This window comes from Canis aureus, chromosome 9 (assembly GCF_053574225.1).
Source record: "Canis aureus isolate CA01 chromosome 9, VMU_Caureus_v.1.0, whole genome shotgun sequence".
NCBI lineage: Eukaryota > Metazoa > Chordata > Mammalia > Carnivora > Canidae > Canis > Canis aureus.
The window spans coordinates 46620130-46640817 of NC_135619.1; the positions used below are offsets into that span (position 1 = coordinate 46620130).

Genomic DNA, 20688 nt, shown 5'->3' on the forward strand with positions numbered 1-20688 from the left:
ACTTTTTCTTTCTAACAGCTAGACTTGACCCATATTTGAACATCACAATAGGTAATGAAAAGCTTTCCAGGGCATGGGAAAGATGTACCCACTCTGTGCAGATCCTTTAGGGAAGGAGGTATGGGAGGTGAAGGACACAATACACCATATGTCCCAAAAGATACTAATTCATTGACTTTATTTTGCTTTGCCATCATTGTTAAATACTTAAGAAGGTAGCTGTCTACTCCTAGAAAAGAGAAGCAGGCAACAGATCTTTTTTTTTTTTTTTTTTAAGATTTTATTTATTTATTCATGAGATAGAGAGAGAGAGAGAGGCAGAGACACAGGCAGAGGGAGAAGCAGGCTCCATGCAGGGAGCCTGACATGGGACTCGATCCAGGGTCTCCAGGATCACGACCAGGGCCGAAGGCAGGCGCTACACCGCTGAGCCACCCAGGGATCCCCCAGGCAACAGATCTTGATCATAGTGGGTTCATGTCAAAGGGCAGAGTTGCTCTAGCAGTTTATAGAGGCTGTAGACACCTGACCCTGGAAATAGAGATCTTAATAGAAGTGCACTTTGTAAGTCTGTTTCTAATTCCTATAAATTAGGGCAGCATCCTATAGTGTAGTTTTTATAATGTCAGAAATAAGCAACCTTGTGTCCCATCCCTATGTCTAAAATGCCCTTCCCCAGTTCCCTCACCTTCTAGTCTTGATCTAGTCTCCTTTAGTTAGGCCTCCTGTGACCACTTTATTTAAAACTAATCTGCCACACCTCGATCAAGTGCTTCTTACCTTGTTCTTTTTCTGTAGCACTGGTCCTTTTAATCTGCTTTATAACAATAGATACATCCTTACTTTGACCTTCCCTACTAAACTGTAAGCTCCGGGAAGCTAGGTTCTCAATAAATACACGTTGTTAAATGAATTGCTGTGCTCCAAGGGAGCACTTTCTAATCTGTGGCCGTGTGGCACTAATCTGTAGCACGGCCCCAGTCATCCGCAGAACAAGCTGCTGGCCTTACATGTAGCTCTGCCCTTGCTCACGCTGAGGTGAGGGCTTGGGGATTAGCCAAGAGGTGAGGAGTCCGCACATAGGGCTGAGTGTACAGGTGGGAACTTAACTAGGTTTGGGTTCCTAATCCATGCCCAGCTAGTGTTAGTAAGGTACTGTTGGAGGGACCCAAACTTCTGGATCCCCTTTCTGGCTCAGCTATTGATTTCTGTTGCAATGTTAGCCATCACTCAGTTTTATTAACTTGAGTAGGAATATGAGAGAAGATGTATCACATTCCAACTGTCTTATTTATAGAGGAATCCTGAAACATACAAGAGCCATCAGAGGAGGGAGCTCAGTGGAGACAGGATGAGAAGCCAGGGCGTCTGAGGAGGTGTCAAAGGAGCTGGATGTTTTCCTTCATCTAGAATGTTCTTAGGGACAGAACTTGACTACCATCAGATACTTCAAGGGCTGTCAAGTGTAAGAAAGCATATATCCTGTTTTATCCAGAAGGTGGAATAGGACTTAAGCTGAGCCTTACCTCTTCTTTCAGCAGCGTTAACTCAGCACTGAGTCCTTCCTACAGACCGGGCACCTGCAGGTGCTAAGTGTTCAAAAGGGAGTAGGCGTCATTTCCAGTCCTTAAGGAGCTTGTGGGTTCAGAGAGGGATTCAAACAAGAAAACAATTGCCAATAGTAATAGGAGACAGGCACAGGGAACTAAGAGAACACATGGGGGCAAGGAGCCCAGAGTGAGGCTTCAGGGACGACATCCAGAGGGAGATGAGCCCTGCGCTGAACTCCAAGATGGAACAGAATGAGCTGTGAAGCAGTTGGGAACGAATCCCTGAGCAGGAGGACAACTCTGCACAGAAGGTGCCACTGACTGGCTAAAGGTGAGGGAGGCAATGACAGGTAGTGCATGTGATGTGTCCATTCCCTAGGTGACGTCTGTACTTCCAGATGTAAAAGTCCACTGGTAATTGGGCCTAGCCAGGGCTTTGTGATTCCTGCCTCACCTCCAGCCTTCCCAGGCACTGCCCGGCTGGCCTCTTGAGTTCCCATCATCACTCAGGTGATTCGTGGATGTGGTAGTCCCAAGATCCCTGTGCTCCAGAGGCTCCTCTGGCACCTCAAGATGGAGCTTGGTGACTTTTTTCCTCCCTCATCCCTGCTTATCCCCTACTTCTTGGCTGGGGGCCCAAACACCCCTCCCATCCCTTTTCTGAACATCTCTGTCAGCTGCAGCTACGTATAGAGGGCCAGGTGGGAGCTCAATCTTCCTTCCATCGTTTGGTTCTCCCTCCCCAAAACTCCGATGCCCCCTGTACCCAGGTTTACTGAAGGGGACTTGTGGAACATGGAACCTCTGTCATCACTGTCTCACTAGTCTTCACCCTCCACCTCTCCAGCCCTCCAGGCCCTGTGAGAACAGGGTCTCCCCTGGCCCAGAGGCTGAGGTGGGAGCAGGAGGGGCAGGAATGTGAGTAGACCCTCCCTCCCATTCTCTGCAACCCCTAATTTTGCCCTGCTGGATATTTGGAGAAACCAAAAGGGAACATCTGCTCTTGGAGCTGGAGAAAACATTCCCAGGTTGGCGCGATGCTGAGAGTTGGCAAGGCCCCTTTTTGATATATGAAGCCATGAAGGTTTCAGAGTAACTTGCCCAAGGTCTTTAATCAAGTAAAGGTGGAGCTAACACAGGGGCCTGAGCCCCTGGCACCTGATCCAGTGAATCGCTAATTCTGTTCCAGATGAAAAACCAGCACCCTGGCTCTTCCTCAGATGTTCTGGAGAGTGTGTGAGGTTGTAACAATAAATGGCTTTGGGCCTATTGGCCAAACTGAAAACATCCCTCTTCCCCAGTGAAATGTACTTGCTCTTAGAAGCCAAGTTAATGTATACATTTTCACCCACATACCCACGAGGGGGAGCCCAGAATACCTTCAATGTTTCTAAGCAGTGTGCTGCCCACGGCGGTGCCGTTGGATGCCAATGGACCATGTTAGTGCTGTGAAGCAGCCGGCAGCCTGGCAGGGCAGAAAGGTCCTTGGGCCACTCCCAGAAAGACTTCTACTCTGGCAACCTTGGATGTGAGCAGTTGTCAACCAGAAAGGGCAGAAGCCTAGCAAGAGGCTGACCCTGCTGAGGAAAACAGAACTATCTCGTCTAACGCAAGAATCTCCCAGCCCGGGGAGGACTTGCCAGAGACAGGGCAGGTGGTCTGTGCACATACTCTCCTTTGGCTTCCTGCCCCCCTAACTTGGCCTACTGGCTTCAACCGTGCATGCAGTGCCCTGTACCCACTTCCTCCCTCCTGGGGGGCAGCCATGCCCTGTGCTAGTAAAGGAGCCTAAGACCCATGCCTGGCCTTCAACAATGCAGTCAAAGTGGAATACAATTCAGTAAAAAGGGGAGGAAGGTGTGGCATCACAAAAGAGGAGTCATCTGAGCTGAAACTTGAAGTAGGATTTTTGGGGAGTTGAAAAGCACTGTGGGCGGAGGGAACAGCAAATAAAAAGGAGCCATGAAAGTTTGGTGGCTTCCGGGAATATCAGACCCAGCATGGCTGGGGCAGAGTGTTGGGGAGAGTGGGGAGCTCCAACAACAGGTTGGGATGAAGGAATGGAGATCAGGTGGGGCTGAGAGAACACGGATGCCCAGAGATGCCCAGTGATTATCCTCCGTTCACATGACAGATGGCAGAGCCTGGATTTAAACCCATCTTAGCACTAAAAGCAGGCAACAAGTCAGCCTTCTGAAGATTGCTTTCTCATACGTTCTCAACCATGCTACAGATTGTTTTATTCTCACAAGGAAAAGCTGAGGCCCTGAGGGATCAGGCTCCATTTGGTGTGCAAACAAGACATCACAGCACCCGAATGGGGCCATGGGAAGACAAGTCAATTCAGTAAGCATTTGTTGAGCACCTACTACAGCCCTGGACTCTGGTCCTCAAGGAGCTCACAGTCTGGAAGGGACATAAACACATGGAGGAAAACCCCCAAACACACACAGACAGACCCGGACATCCTAGAATGGGAGGAGGGGCAAAGGTCCACGGGAACCAAGCAAAGATAACCTGAGTGATGAAGGGGTAGTTTCAGCCAAATTCGTGCCACATGCTGTGGAATCCAGGACAGGAGCCCCACTGATGGAATTAGAGCTGGAGGAAAAGAAGTTCCAGGAGAGAGATTTGATGCTACAGGAGGGCCTGGCCTGGAGCCCAGATCTTTTCCGCCTCTTCTGCTTCTTGGCCCCATAGGGATACTTGTGCTGGATCCAGCCAGTAGTCTGACACAGCTGCCAGGGTAGCCCAGGGAACCAAAAACAGGAGCATTCTTGGGTCCTTCACTTGGCACCAGTCTGGCCCGCCTGCCTGAGCGTGGGATCAGGACACAAAGGGCTGGGAGCTGAGGAGGTGACACTATGGAAGGATCTGCTATTGTCCAGGTTGCTGGGGCTTTTTGAGGTCCGATCAGGGTGTGATTCCAAGGAAAGTCCCCTGGAGTCTCCCTGCTTGTTCCTGACTGAAGTGAGTTAAGGAAGACTGTCTGGCTCACCCTACCTGAAATGTAAGATCAGTGAGCTGGATCCCAGTCAGTCAAGATTCACATGTTTCCTTACCATGGGCTAGTCATGTGTAACGGCCATGCTAATACCTGTTGCATGGAACAGTGGTGACTGTCAATGAGCCTGCAGACTCTGGATAAAAGCACATTATGACCATGTGTGTTTTGTCATACAGCAAAGGAAATTATCAAGATGAACTGGCACCTAAGGAATGGAGGGAAATATTTGCAAACCATCTATCTGATAAGAGCTAATATCAAAAATATAATAAGGGACTCATATAACTCAGTATAAGCTGATCAGAAAATGGGCAAAAGGGGATCCCTGGGTGGCGCAGCGGTTTGGCGCCTGCCTTTGGCCCAGGGTGCGATCCTGGAGACCCGGGATTGAATCTCACGTCAGGCTCCCGGTGCATGGAGCCTGCTTCTCCCTCTGCCTGTGTCTCTGCCTCTCTCTCTCTCACTGTGTGCCTATCATAAATAAATAAAAAACTTAAAAAAAATTTTTTTTAAAAAAGAAAATGGGCAAAAGGACTGGAAGAGACCTAGTAGTACTGAGGTAGGGCTGTTAGTATGGGTGCCAACCCTGATGCTTACGTACAATATAAACACACCCTCTCATGATTTTAAGGGGCAAAAACATCCCTCCAGGGAAATGCCTAAGCCAGGGGTGGTGTGTTGGCTCATGAGGACCAATTCACTACCGTCTTGTTACTGAATGAAGATTTACCAAAAGACACCACAAGCAAAGGCAACAAAAGCAGAAATAAGCAGGTGAGACTATATCGAACCAAAAATCTGCACAGTAAACCAACAACAAAATGAAAAGGCAGCCGGTGGAATGGGAGAAGATATTTGTAAATCACTGATCTGGTAAGGGGCTAATATCCAAAGAACTAGGGCGCCTGAGTGGCTCAGTGGTTGAGCGTCTGCCTTTGGCTCAGGTCATGATCCCTGGGTCTTGGGATTGAATCCCCCATCAGGCTTCCTGCCGGGAGCCTGCTTCTCCCTCTGCCTATGTCTCTGCTTCTCTCTCTGTGTGTCTCTCATGAATAAATAAATGAAATCTTAAAAAAATATATATCCAAAGAACACAATATCCCAAAACAAAATAAATCTAATTAAAAGTGGGCAAAGGAACTGAATAGATATTTTTCCGAAGTAGACATACAAATAGCTAATAGGTACATGAAAAGTGTGTCCAGCATCACTAATCAGGAAAACCACAATGAAATATCATTTCACACCTTTGCATAGCTGTTTGCATAGCTGTTATCAAAAAGGAGATAACAAGTGTTGGTGTGGGTGTGGAAGAAAGGGAACTCTCGTGTACCGATGGTGGGAATGTAAATTGGTGCAGCCACTATGGAAGACAGCATGGAGATTCCTCAGAAAATTAAAAATTGAACTACCCTATGATCCAACAATATCACTTCTGGATATCCAAAGGAAATAAGTATCCTGAAGAGATGTCTGCACTCCGTGTTCATTGCAGCATTATTCAAAACAGCCGAGATATAGCAACAATGTAAGTGTAGATGAATGAATAACTGAAGTAAATGTGGTACATATATACACGAGATATTTTTTTTAAGTTTTTATTTATTTATTCATGAGAGACGCACAGAGAGAGAGAGAGAGAGAATAGAGACACAGGCAGAGGGAGAAGCAGGCTCCATGCAGGGAGCCTGACGTGAGACTCGATCCCGGGACTCCAGGATCACACCCTGGGCTGAAGGCAGGTGCTAAACCACTGAGCCACCCAGGGATCCCTAAAATGAGATATTTTTCACTGTAAAAAAAAGGACTTACTTTCTGCCATTTGCAACAACGTGGATGAACTTGGAGGACCTAACGGTAGGTGAAATAAAGCCAAACACAGAAAGACAAATGCCCTCTGACTTTGCTTATGTGTAGAATCTTAAACAGTCGGGGCAGCCCGGGTGGCTCAGCGATTTAGTGTCTACCTTCGGCCCAGGGCCTGATCCTGGAGACCCGGGTCGAGTCCCACACATCAGGCTCCCTGCATAGAGCCTGCTTCTCCCTCTGCCTGTGTCTCTGCATCTCTCTCTCTCTCTCTCTCTCTCTCTCTCTCTCTCTCTCTGTGTGTGTCTCCCATGAATAAATAAAATCTTTAAAAAAGAAAAAAAGAATCTTAAAAAGTAAAATTCATACAACCAGAGAGTAGAATTATGGTTATCAGGAACTAGTTGGGGGAAATGGGGAGATACTGGTCAAAGAGTACAAACTTTCAGTTATAAAATAAGTAAGTTCTGGAGATCTAGTGTACAGCATGGTGACTATAGTTAATAATACTGTATTATATACTTGAACAAGATTTGCTAAGAGAGTAGATCTTAAATGTTCTCACCATACACAGGCACACACACAAAGTAACTATGTGAGGTGATGAATATATTAACTCGACTGTGGTGAGCATTTCCCTGGGATATATGTACATGGATTAAATCATGTTATACACCTTTTAAAAATCATGTACAATCTATCTATGTCAGTCATACCTCAAAAAAGCTGAGCAAAAAAGAAATAAATAAAGGCCAAAAGAAAAAGAAAATGTATGTTCATTATTTAGGGCCTGTCCCTGAACACAGATGAGAGGCTGGAATTTTACATTGTGTCTTCATTTCTGCAGGAACTTTGAGCTTGGGGGATCCCTGGGTGGTTCAGCGGTTTAGCACCTACCTTTGGCCCAGGTCATGATCCTGGGGACCCTGGATCAAGTCCCACCTCGGGCTCCCTGCATGGAGCCTGCTTCTCCCTCCACCTGTGTCTCAGCCTCTTTCTCTCTCTGTGTCTCTCATGAATAAATAAATAAAATCTTAAAAAAAAAAAAAAAAAAAAAGAGGAACTTTGAGCTTTATGTGAGTTAGCATTGAGAGAAATCACTAGGGAAAAAGGGGAAAGGCTGAAAAGGAGGTCTACCATTTTTCCAGACCACATTTAATATGGTGGTGTCCTGCAGGGTGACTGGTACGGGCTTAGGATTCAGACTCAATCAAGTTATCTTGATCCTGTCACTTCTCTCATTCTACACATAACCGAGAAGGGCCTAGCATGCTCCAGAAATGACTAGTAGGAGAGTAACCTTAGGTAGACAACCTTTTTGAACTTCATTTACTCACTTAGAAAATGAAAAACAATATGTACCTCACTGAGACTGTTTCAAAAATTAAATGAAATGGCTAGAATGTAAACAATCTCCTTAGAACATCAGCTCTAGGTCTGAGCGTGCAAGGCATTCGTTCAAGACCCTGGGCATCTGCCCTTGACTGGTCTTACCTAGTTCCTGTTAAGATTGAGCAGTACCGGCTCACACTCGGCGCAGGGCACTGGATCGTCCCCAGCTTATTATGGTCTTCAGATAGTCTTCCTCAGAACTATCTGCCACCAGCTAGGACAGAGAACACAATGGAAGCAGAAACGGCTTCTCCCAAGGCTCACTTGGTATTATCCGGGCTGCTTAGCTGAGGGAAGCAGAAGCCACTTACGTATCTAGCAGTCCATCAAACTCTTGCTGTTTGCCTCTGGTCTTTCCACCCCACCTCAACCGCCATTGGCTAAGGTCTGTTCAAGTGTCCTGTGTGTAGAGGGAATGGGCAAAGATTGGTTTCTCTTCACCACTAAAGAGACTTGTGCTCTATTTCTTTCATTAAAGACACTGAACCCTTCCCAGGAACCATCGGGGCTCATTCTGCCCTGCTCCTTGGGAAGGGTTTCCTTAAGTTTGATTCCAGGTATCCTGCCTCTCTCCCTCCTGCGGCTCATGAGCTCAGCACTAGTCCTTCACAAGCAGCCAAAGCTGGTCCTGACCTGATTAAGCAGAAAAGGAATTAATATATTAAAATGATATTGGCATGACTACAGAACTAGGCCTGACCAGAGGCAAAGCTCCCAGGAATGCTGCCCAAAACTGTGCTGAGGAAGCCAGCTGATGACCAAGCTGCTGCCACAGAGCACTTGATGCTGCTGTCTGGGTGCCCCCCTGCCCGGGACAGTCACTACAGCCACTGTGGGCCCTGCTTGCCGCCTGGGGGACGCGACCTTGCAGCTGCAGGTGTCCTGCAAAGTGGTACCACTTTGCCTGGTACCACCTTCCCTGGAGATGCTGATACCTGTGCAGGCTTTTTCTTCACGTTTGTCACCTGCATCTCAAAGTCCTGCCTTAGTACCCCTCATCCATGAACTCCACACCACAGGCTTCTAACACAAGTTTTCTAACTTCCATTTGGGAAAAGCAGAACTAAAGCGGGAAATTTTCTGTGCTTCAGAAAATGTGTCCAAAAGAGTCCTAAAAAGTGTGTGCAGGGCAGCCTGAGTGGCTCAGCGGTTTAGCACCGCCTTCAGCCCAGGGCGTGATCCTGGAGACCCGGATCGAGTCCCGCATTGGGCTCCCTGCATGGAGCCTGCTTTTCCTTCTGCCTGTGTCTCTGCCTCTCTCTCTCTGTCTCTCATGAATAAATAAATAAAATCTTTTAAAATAAAATAAAATTTTAAAAAAGCGTGTGCAATGTCCACTTTGCACTCTATCCATGGGCTCCCGTCATCTTCCTAGTCCTGTCTCTTCTCACCTGGTGGACCTGGGCCCTAGGCCCTGCGTTAATGCTAGACCTGACCTGCTTCTGCCGGGGAGCTGAGAGTCAGGAGGGGCAGAGGGAATTTAGGGGCCCCTTCGGAATAAGCACCAGGGGATGCTGCCCAGGCTTGGGAATTCCAGAGTTCATTAGGAGAAGGGTGTGGGAACCCTTCAGGAGGTCCCTTCTTAGCTACACTCACTGGGAAGGCCTTGGGGAGCACCTAGTGAGGATCACACACTCAAATGCCTACAGGGAGGAGCCAGGCAGGTAATAAATGAGCATAGCAAGCCGAGCAAAGGACAATAGGGGATTGTGGGTCTGTGGAGAACGCCATTTTAGGCAGTAGAATTTAAAAAGCTTTTAAAAGGTGTGCAAATGTTGGCAAGAGAAAGCAGTTGCTTGGGAGGGGGATGGCAGATGGCAATTGACTAGACAGGCGCGGCTCGGATCTTTCTGGGGTGATGGAAATGTTCTGCATCTTGCTTTGGGTGGTGGTTCCTCTGCGTATCCAGGTAAACTTCGTCAGATAAATAAGATGTGCGCATTTTACCCTATATCAATTAAACCTCGGTTTCTTTACTTGGGCAAATTAATCAAGTGTATCTATAAGCCGACTTGGCCCTCAGGCCCCCCGTTTGCGAACTTCTGTTCCGGCCCGGCTCCTCCGTCTTACGCGGGGGGAATCGGGCCCCTGAGCGGGGCAGCGGTTTTCTCCAGGGCACAGAGGTGGCTCCTCGGCCCGGGGCGGGCGGACTGCGGCGGGGCCCCGGCTGCGTCTTCCTGCGCAAACTCCCCCCGCGGCCTGCGGAGCGACCCTGCCTCCGCGCCCGGGTCGCCAGGGCCGGAGGCGAGCGGCCCCCCCGGAGCCGCGGCGGGAGCGGCGGCAGAGGATGGGCCGCGGCCCCGGGAGCCCCCGCCGGGCGCGCACAGAAATCTCGGGCGCCACAGCCAAGTTCCGGGAGGAGGCGGCGGTCCGGGCGGGCGGCGGCGTGCGGAGGAAGCCCGCTGGGGCGCGGGGCGGCGGGGCTGGAGGGCAGGCAGCCGGCTCCGCGGGCGGGCGCTCCGGGCGCTTACCCAAGGCTTACCTGGCGGCGCCGCCCGCGGGGGCTCGGGCAGCTCCGCCTCGCAGGTGGGAGAAGCAAGGCTCCCCGCAGCTCCTGGAGCCGCGCGAGGGCTGGGCTGGGGTTCCAAGCCCTTGCCGCTTGCTCTGCGCTATCCAGGCGGAGCGGGTGTCTGCAGGAGGGACTCCGAGGCCGTCCCCAGGCGCACGAGCTCCGTCTCGGTGTGGGCCCTGCCCGCCTGCGGGAGGGACCGCGGGGGGGGGGGGGTGGACGACCGCGGGGGGGGGTGGAGGACCGCGGGGGGGGGAGGCTGCGGCGCATCCCGGGCCGAGCGACCCGCCGGGACCTTCCGGGCGCGCGGAGCCCGGCCCTCCCAGCCGGCGCCCGCCCTGATTGGCGCTCGCGGCCGGCCTCCAGCCAGCTCACCCGCCCCTCCCAGCCAATCGGGGCCACCAGAATTGGGGCTGTCGCGGGCAGCCGGGGGAGATGCTGCGGGCTGCAGGCTGAGCCGCCCTCCCCGCCGAGTTCCCGCGCCCCGCGCCCCGCGCAGCCCCGCGCCTCTGCGGACCCGACGCGCCCCGACGGCGCCCGCGGCCCCCGCATCCCTCGGCCCGGAGCCCCGCGTCGGGCCGGCTCCGGGCAGCGGGTGGGCCGGGCCCGGGGCGGCCCCGCCGAGGCAGGATGTTCACGTCCAAGTCCAACTCGGTGTCGCCGTCGCCGTCGCTGGAGCAGGCGGAGTCGGACGCGCTGGACATCAGCACCAAAGTGCAGCTCTACGGCGTGCTGTGGAAGCGGCCCTTCGGGAGGCCGTCGGCCAAGTGGTCGCGGCGGTGAGTGCGCCTCCCGCGCCGGGCGAGGCCGCCGGGGGAGGGAGCCCAGGGCCGCGGACCCCCGTGCCGAGCCCGGTATTGCTGTCCTGCCTCTGACTTCCTCTGTGACCTTGTCCTCGTCCTAGTTCACTCTCTCCTGGCTCTCCCTGGAAGGCGCGCATCTCAGCCCTCTCCTCGCAGCGCTGGTCGAGCTGGGGACCACTGGCCTGGGGGCGATGGGCAGTTCCCTAGCGAGTGCATCTAAGCCCGGGGGGGGGGGGGGCGGGGGAGCGTAGAATTCATGGCTCTGGTAGGCACCCATCTGGGTCACGTTGGGACAGACTCTGGCCCGGAAAGAATAGCCCCATCTCCAGCCAAAGACACCCTCCTGGGATCCCCACTGGCATCTCCGTAAGCGCTGTCCCCGCCCCCCCCCCCCCCCCCCCCCCGCCCCAGGCATCAAGGTCGGGCTTGGAGATGGGGCTCCTGTGTCCTCCCCCTCTCCCCTGCTTCACCTATGACCCACCAGCACACCTGCACTAGCTCCACCATGGCCCTTCTGAAAGACTCAGGCCAGGAGAGAGAGGAAGGGTCGGGAAGGGTCTGTGCCCACCCCTGGTGGGACAACGTTGGCAAACCCTCCAACTGTCCCTTGAACTAATTTTTAAAAATCTGAGCCTAGGGAAGAGAGTCTCCAGTGCTTCTGGCACAGAAGCCTGAAAGGAGGGACTGAGCTGGGGTGGACCTGAGCAGAGACTGAGGGGCAAGGGAGGGGACAGATTGGGCTGTCCCAGGGATGGGTCTCTTGGAAGGGGCGGTGGAGAGGATCAGAGCAGCCCCAGCACTGGCTTGCAGTGCCAGCTTCCCAGTCCCCAACTCAGAAGGGACTTCCCAGATGTCAGCCAGTGGCCACTTTCTATGTATAAATGGGCCTGGAAGGTACTGGAGGAGGGTGTGCTTCTTACTGGAAGAAGGAATCGGAGGAATGGCTCACGGCCCTGAGCTTGCAGGAAGCTCCCCACGCTGGTCGCAGAAGCAACGGGCCATCTTCTGGACGGTTTCCAACCTCAAGCCAATCTCAGTTCTGAGATTTGCTATTAGGATGGTCTAGAGAAATCAGACCCTGATCCAGCCTCTCCCTCAAGGTTGACTCTGCTAGGAAACTAGGAGTGTGTCTAGATGCTCTTTCCCATCCCACTATGAGTCTGTCCTGGAGCAGGGCCTCAGATATTTCTAGGACCACAGATCACAGAGATATGGCAGTGGTTGGTTCTGATGTTCTATTTTGATGAATAATTTAATATTTCTACAAGGCCATAGAACAAAAGGATCTGTGGAGGGTGTTTCACGTTTTATGTAGCTGGTTTCACATACCTTTCTTGGTTCTGCCAGTTTTCTCTCTGGGATTTAGTGGAATATGGGTTTCTTGCATTCCTCCAAAGTTAGACTTCTCTTGCATCCCCTAAATAGAGGCCTGGGGCAGTGTGGAGGGGATCTTATGAGAGGCTTCCAGGGTTGTACTGTCTTAGATGCAGTTCCTGAGCACCAGGCACAGCCTCCTCTCTACCAGGGTACCCTGGTGGGGAGTGGGGTGGGAAGGCTGCTTGTAAATACAGGTACAGATAGCGCATGCCCCCCACTCCCCTCTCTTCCACCTTAGCTGCTGTAGGCAGCCACTGCTCCCTCCCCATTGGGTCTGGCTGCTGTCCTAGGTATTGAGTCTGGATCTTGTCCTCCAAGACTCTTCTTGCCAGTCGCTTACACCTGATCACATCCCTAGTAAATACTGGGAGCCTCTGAACCCTGTGGCATATCTCTTAGCCCCTCTCACCTACAGTGGTGGGGACCTGGGCCCTGTACCCACAGTCGATTTCAGGGCTGGGAGGTGTCAGGGGCAAAGGCTTCTAGCTCAAAGCACAATGGTGGAGCCAAGGGAGGCTTGGGAGGCTTTAGCTCCCCACCCCCAACCGCATACACCATCAGTAGTCCCCACAGCCGCTCTGAAAACCATCCAGTCTAATTCAGAAGAGTGTACATGCTCTGCAGATACAGCTTCAGGTCAAGTCCTCCAGCCTCCTTAAGGGGAGATTGTCACCTCTGTTCCCTTCTTTTATAGGAATTCTGGAGCGGCCACCTTACAAAGAGTCCTCCTCCCCTGGGGTTCAGGAAATAACTAAGAGCCCACCTGCCGTTTGGGGTGAGGGTCATGATGCTAAGCTTAGCCCCTTCTTGCTTCCCAGCAGGGCTCCCTGGGCCCCAGTTCCCCATTTGTGAAATGGAGTCTCTGGACTTCAGCTAATTAGCGGCCACAGGAAGGCTTGGGGAGGGGGCAGCCCAGGCCCGCCACTGCAGAGCCTTGCCATTAGGGCGATCGATGCCCTCGCTGGGGCCGCTAAGGGGAAGGGGCCTGGAAAGGCTCCTGCAGCCGCATAAATAACGGATGGGCAAGATGGAACGTCTGTGGCAGGCTCGGTTCTGTAAAGCCTCTTCCGCTCAGGACCTGTCTCAGGTCTCAGGGCGTGTGCCTTCAAACCACATGGCCCAAGCAGCCCTGCCCTTCCTGGGCTGCTTTGAGTGAAAGGCTCGGCTTTCTCCCCCTTAGTCAACAAAAGGGGAAAGCAATCAATCCATGACTTAGAAGAGATGAGAGAACTGGGATCGGTGTCTAGAGGGTAAGGTTGATGACTCAGTCCTCCCCAGCCCGGGAGCAGTGGAGATGCAGAGGCTGTTGGCAGAGACCGGGTAGCCCAGCTTCAGCCAGTGTCAGCTCGTGGCAGGGCTGGTCTTGCAGGCAGGCAGGCAGGCTCTCCCAGGGTTTAATACTCTCCCGGGGCCTCTGGTCCCTCTCCCAAACCCTTCTGAACAAATGCCGATGCCAGAGCTCAGAGCCCCCGACGGGGAGGGCCCAGCCAGTTCCTGCTGCAGGGCCCGCTACGCTGGGCCCTGTTTCCCCTTCCCCCCACGGAAGGTGGCCAGTGGGCCCCCAGCTCAGCCTAGCAGCAGGTCTCACTCGTGGAACATTCAGTGTCCGCTAAATGCCAGGGGAACCATGAGATGCTGGCCTCACTTCCCAAATCTCAGGTCATAACCTGCCCAGGTGTGGAAAGATAATCTGAGGCCACCATACCAGAAAGATCTGGAGAGGCTTTCTTCCCACAGGGCTTGGGTCTGGGAGTTTCATCCATGGCCCTGAGCACTGTTTCATAGAGATGACGTGGCAAAGCCAAGCTGTCCCGAAGGGAAGAGCCTAGCATGTCACCTCCACGCACCAGGCTCAGCCTCTAGTGACCCTGGGATTTGGTCTTGCTTTCTGGCTTACATAGAATTCTGCACAGCTGGCTGTGTGAAGTGCCTCATGAGCACAGCTGTGGCATTACTGCTTGTTTTATTACAGCTGCAAGGTGCCTGCAGGCTCCTCTTTTTGTAATAAACTTGTGTTCTTCAAACTTCTTCCAGTGCGACAGCTTGGTGGGATCTCCCCGGACCCTTCTATCCATTACCCCTACTGCTTTTGAGGTGGTGACACCAAGGTTCCCCTGAGTCCTTAGGTTAAGGAGATGGGCATAATGTCACAGCTAAACAATGATACAACACTCATTAATTCAGGCTGCATTGCAGACATATGATGATTCACTGGGACTAAGCCTTGTGAAGTTAAGTGAGTTAACAATGCAAACAAGCCATACTTTCCTCACACCCCCACCCCCAGGAGCTGTCCCTAGTGGCTGCTGATGTCATGTTTGAAAATGAGTCTCAGCCGTGAATAGCGGTCAGACCTCATGCAGGACACATGCAGGCAGTTCAGCTTCCTTATGTCCAGGACTTGGAAATAACAAAGCAGCTTCCTTTGAAAGAGGCTCTGGCTGTGCTGGAAAGTGACCCTAGGCTTAGAAGCAGGTGCCCAGTTCTGCCAGTGGCCGATTGTGTGTGACCGGCTGTATGAACCCGGCCGAGGCCCAGCAGCATCTCACCTCACTGGCCCATGGTGTCTCTTCTGCAAAATGGAGGTGGTTCCCATGGTGGTTTTTCAACCGTGTTCCATCGATGACTCTAGAGATTCCTTGACTATACCACAAGGGAGTGGGGAGCAGGGGGTGGGGCTCTAAGGCTCTACCCACTTCACCCAGTGCCTCTGTACTGTTGTCTGTTTTACATATTCACCTTGTCTTTACTGTGTTTTAAAAAAGATTTTATGTATTTATTCATGAGAGACACAGAGAGAGAGGCAGATACAAGCAGGCTCCATACAGGGGAGTCTGATCCCAGGACCCCGGGATCACGCCCTGAGCCAAAGGCAGACTCAACCACTGAGCCCTCCAGGTGCCGCATCTATACTGTATTGTGTATTGTTTGAAGAATTGCACTAACATTTTTATTTTATTAAAGATTTTTTTTATTTATTCATGAGAGATACAGAGAGAGAGAGGCAGAGACACAGGCAGAGGGAGAAGCAGGCTCCATGCAGGGAGCCTGACGTGGGACTTGATCCTGAGACTCCAGGATCACGCCCTGGGCTGAAGGCGGCACTAAACCGCTGAGCCACCTGGGCTGCCCTGCACTAACAGTTTTAAAAACTCCCTTGGACTTGATGATGTCTGCATCAATTCTAACTTGTCATCACTCGTGTCCTTCACAGGTATGATTCCTACTGTCCTACCACTTCAGAGCTAATGTCACACAAGTGGCAAAGGTCAGCATGAGCATTCCCTGAGCTTACCAGGTCATGCAGCATGAACGAAAAGGGACACATGCTCGGGGCTGTCATTTCTATCTTCCTCTATCACTTCTGAAAAGGACACTTCTGCTAAGTTGTCCCTCCCCAGCTCTAGGATTTACCTGGCTCCAAACCTCACACACCTGTTCTCAGTGCCTGAGAGGCTCAGGGATAAGGGAGACGGGGTGCTGGTCCTATTCGGCAAGGCTGTACCTGGGGAAGAAGGGGCAGCCAGGCTGGATACCCACCCACCTTCCTGTGAAATGTCACCCATGGGTGGCTCACATGTCTACTAGGCTCTCGCTGCCCTCTTGAGAGTGAGTTCACTTTGGCCCAAGGTCTCACCCGGCATCCTAAGGATATCCAAACCTGCACCAAGGCTTCTGCTAATCCTCAAGAGGCTCTAAACTCTTGTTTCCTTGTTTATGAATTGACGTGCTATCCACCGTGGGTGGTCCCTGTGGTAAGAACTCAGCCCATCCCACCATCTCCCTACCCTTCCCCACCGCCTCGTGGGCACATCTGCTTCTCACACAAGGGATCTGTGAGTCTAGTAGGCTATGCAGAAGAGAAGAGTTGGCAATGAAAACGGCGGAAGAGGCATTTAAATCACAGAAGTGTGAACACTGTCTCATTGAGTGCTGGCTCCTTGTTTTCACAAGCCTTCCAGACACCCCATCATGCCATTGCCAGAGATAGGATTGTTCACCACTGTCTCTTGACGCTGTAGGACCCAGACTCCCATATCTTCTATGGGTCCTCTCTCCTCTGCACTCTCCCATCAACCCTCTTCCCCATGGCCCTACGGGATTTCCCCTGACTCCAACTTTCTCTCGCTCTGTGCTCCAAGGCCCTTTCCAACCCCTACTCCCAAACTTGCCTATTGCCTCTCTAAAGAGTAAGGAGCGCAGCAGAGTAGATCCCTCTCTTAAACAGGACCTGCCCAACTTTGAAGGCATCTGTGGGTCTAAGCAGCATGTCCTCTCACCTCCAGCTGGATTGATCATGAGGCCAGTGTTGACCATCAGGCTCTGGCTGAGCCCTTGTTGCATTCAGAGTGCCGAGGAGGGGAGTAAAAGGTGGAGACCAGGCTTAGGAAATCCTCCCCAAGTTTCCTCGCTTGTGTTGGATGGCACCTGCGTCCACCCTGTCACCTAAGCTGGCAGTTACCCTCATTAGCAAGAAGCAGCCCCACCCTGCTCTGGTCCCTGCATCTCTCCTTGACCTTCATTCACCCCTCACTGCCCCTCCCCCACACCGCAGCCTACCCTTTTTGTGCCTATCTGCCAGTAATACCAGACATGTTTTGAGAACCTTGAACACACGATTCTTTCCATATGCTGTTCCTTCTGTCTGGAATGCATCTCCCCCTTTGGCTTCCTCCCAGATTCTTGAGGTATTCCTATTCACTCTTCAAAACTCTGCTCAGTTGTCACCCCCTCCCGGAGCATTCCCTTGGCTCACACCTAAACCATCATTCCTCCCTGGTCTGCGCTCTTCTTGTGCCTCATACAAACTTGCAATGTCAGCGTGTATCTGCGTGCTTGACAGTGTCAGTGTACTCTGGTGCTTCACAGTGAGGAGGGGTATGCTGGTGCTTTGCAATGTTGGTGCAATGCAGTGCACGCCATTGCTTTATAATCATCCCTGTTCCCCCACTTACCTGCTGTGTGATCTAGGGCATATTACTTAACTTCTCTGTGCTCCAGTTACCTCCCCTAGCTCATGTGAGGAGCGAATGAGTTAACACACATAATGATGTTACCAGAACAGTGCCTGGCACAGAAGGAGAAGCTCAATAAACATTAGCTGTTTTTTGAATTATTTATTTCTACACTGGCTCCCCTGCATTTGACTGTAAGCTCCTCGAAGGCAGGGAATCGTCAAGCCCCAGCCCAGCTTAGGACTTGGCCTCGGTCCCCGGGGGATTCATTAATGCTCCCTGACCTGAGCTGACTGGGAGCTCGCTGCCACTCTACAGAGATGAGTTCTAGGATGGCAAACAGCAGTTGCAGGTCATGAGTGACCAGGAGGGTCAGGCATAGTGATGAGGGGGACCAGGCATCAAAGAACACAGCAGTCAGGAATCTCACCAGGATCCAGAAACACAAATACCTCCATCTCTTAGAGTCGCTGTGAGAGATTTAAAAAGAGAATGCCAATGGAACACCAAAGTGAGTGTCTTACAAATGCTCCTACTCCTTCGACTGGGCGACTGGACATGCAAATACCATTCTTTAGGGCTGGAGAGGGGAGGGTTAGGGTTAGTGAGGGAGCTCTCCCCTCACTCACAGGATCTAGGCTGTACCCTGTCTTGCTTAGTGGGGCTGCTAGGGGTGGAGGAGGCCTAGGGTTACAGACAAAGCTCTGCCCAGGCCTGAAGTTGGCCCTGGATTGAAGGGTGGGCTGCAGACAGGAGGGAGCTGCAGATGCAGGGAAGTGCCTGGTACTTGGAGGACAGGGTGCTGGCTAGCTGGGCTGCTGCCAGAAGGAGCCACGGGAGAGCTAATGGGAACCGAGGCCAGGGCAGGGCTGCAGAGACCCTGAACCTAATCATAATGCACCATAACAGCAGTAATAAAAGTAAATGTTTATTGATTTACCATGTGTCACAATATGCTGTCTTTATGGGAACAAACTCGTTTACTGATCCCAACAACACTAAGAGATCTAGCTGCTATGTTTGTCCTCAATCACACTTGGACCTGAGGCCTGGAGAGATCAGATAACTTGCCCTGGCCATACAGCTGGTAAGTGGCAGGGCTCTGACCCCTGGCTGCCCCAGCCTCGGTACCTCCTGCCTCTGGCCCAGGGGTTTCCTGCCTCGGTGCTGGCATGAACGGAAGCGGCCCCACATGTGGTGCGGTGTGGAAAATGGGAGCAAGGACTGTGGTCTGCAGGGTGCCATCGCAGCCCCACCTCTGCCCTAGCTGTGTGACCTTGCACATGTAACTATGCCCCCTCTCGGCCTCAGTTTCCTCATCTGTAAAATGGGCACAAAAGCCCTTCCTTCCAGGATTGTGGCATCGATCAAATACTTGGGTACGTGTAAAACACTTAGCAGAGAGCCAGCACATGTGGGGAGTGCCTCCAGCCCTGGCCGAGCACCAACTCCGCAGGGCACAACAGGAGATGGCCCCTGGCTAGCAGTCTGAATGAGAGTATCTGGGAGCAAAGGGACAGGAAGAAGTGTCCTTCTGTGCAGGGGCAGTCAGGTCCTGGGCCCTCACCCACTGAGAGGGAGCATCACCAGCTGGGGTAGCAGGCTGTCGCTGAGACAGGTTTCTGAGTCACGGTGACTCTACGGGACCTGGAGGCGTGCTTTCCAAATGTGCCCTTTGTTGGGTGATATTCCTCCCTGCCAGCTGGGGAGCCACTCTGCTCCCCCAGGTTCATGCCAGCTGCTCTCCCTTGACCCTCACTCCCACCCAAACCAAGCTGAGCATAGCTGGAACTAGGCTGGGAAGGGCACACACGATGTGTGGGCCCATCGCTACCGTGATCTGGTCCTGCTGCTTTCCGCCTGGCCATAGGTGTGCTATAAGCCTCACAGCTCCTCCCAGAGCCCAGCGCACTACTGTCCCAGGGCCTTTGCACCAGTGGCTCCTCTACCTGGAGCATCTATTCTTCTCAAATGTCACCTTCATTATCAGGCTTTCCCTGACCACTGTGTTTAATATTATAACCTCCTCCACCCACCTCTCACCCCATTACTTATCCTGCCTTATTTTCCTCCATGGCATTTATTAGCACTGGTACATGGACTCTCTCTCTTATTTATTTACTGTCTGCCTCCCCACTACATATACTCACTCTCAAGTGTCAGCTCTCTGGGGACAGGAATTTGTGTCTCCCTTGCCCATAGTTCTATCTCTGGCACCGAGAACAGTGCCTGGCACACGATAGGAGCTCAGCAATGAATCCTGACCCCTTGTTTCATACAGAAGCTTTGAAAGGGAGGCTCAGCAAGGCTGGGAGCTTGCCTGAGACCATGGTGTGAGGGATGGGGATTGTCTGACTCCAGAGCCCCCGTTGTCTCCCTGCCCGTGGGTCCAGTGATTGTCCGCCTGTTACCCCTCCTTCCCAACCGAGTCCCTGGCACAACGCTTTACCCTCAGTGCAGAGGGAACTTCAGAAGTGCCAGGAAGGCAAGAGGGGATTTGTCTTTGTTAGGCTCCCGTAACAGAATACCAGAGACGGGGTAAATAGCCTCTTAACTGGTAAACTGTTCTGAGGTGGGTGTTATCATCTCCATTCTACAGGTAAATAAACTGACGCTCAGCGAGGTGAGCTTACTTGCCTAAGGTCCCCCAGCTGGGAAATAGTAGGTCTGTCTGATGCCAAAACCTGTGTTCTTAACTCTGTGTGGAGTTTCTTTGAAACAGACAAGGGGCATCTCCCTTGGCCTATGGATCAGAGGGGCACAGGCCTGCCCCCCAGGAGCCCAGCATCCCCTCAGGACAAGATGAACACATGGGTATATTGGGGCTAAGTGCCAAGTGCACAGCCCAGTCAGCAAATGCAGGAGGAGCCTCAGATGGCTCTGCGGGCTGGGCTGGTCACCAAGGAAGGGCTCAGCCAGATGAAAAGCAGCAAGGAGGGCTTTCTAGGAAGTTTGGCACAATCCCCTTTATAGGATGGTGCAAAATGTAGTGATGTGGGTGGTGGTGAGCTCAGTGTGGGCCCAGAACAGAGGGGCTGCAGGGCAGAAGCCGCAGGAAAGCTGAGGACAGGTGGGGGGGAGGTGCTGGGGGTCCCTGCACCTCGGCAGAGGGTGGCGTTTATGTGTCCTTTCTCCAGCAGGGGCAGAGAGGCCTGGGGGGAGGAGGGCATCAGCGGGATGTCTGCAGCTCCATTCGGCATCTGGCGGGAACAAGGGGGTCGCTGCAAATAAACAACAAGGGTTGGCGTGAGGCTCACACCCTAGGACAAAGCTGAGTTTCTTTCCTGGA

General features: G+C 52.4%; 1 protein-coding gene and 1 long non-coding RNA gene across 2 annotated transcripts in view; one reads left to right on the plus strand and one right to left on the minus strand.

Moving 5' to 3' along the window:
* Window positions 1-263: 263 nt before the first annotated feature.
* On the minus strand, window positions 264-10451 carry LOC144320802 (uncharacterized). Its single transcript, XR_013386444.1, has 4 exons — window positions 10238-10451; window positions 8067-8155; window positions 7858-7969; window positions 264-531 (listed from the first exon to the last, which is right to left on the minus strand). It is a non-coding gene; the product is annotated as an uncharacterized LOC144320802 (long non-coding RNA).
* A 369-nt stretch (window positions 10452-10820) lies between these two features.
* Window positions 10821-20688, plus strand: part of PLEKHD1 (pleckstrin homology and coiled-coil domain containing D1) — a 28663-nt gene continuing 18795 nt past the window's right edge. The window contains exon 1 of the mRNA XM_077909762.1: window positions 10821-11043. Within this exon, the coding sequence (XP_077765888.1) occupies window positions 10895-11043 (149 nt within the window). The 5' untranslated portion in view covers window positions 10821-10894. The remainder of the gene's footprint in view (window positions 11044-20688) is intronic.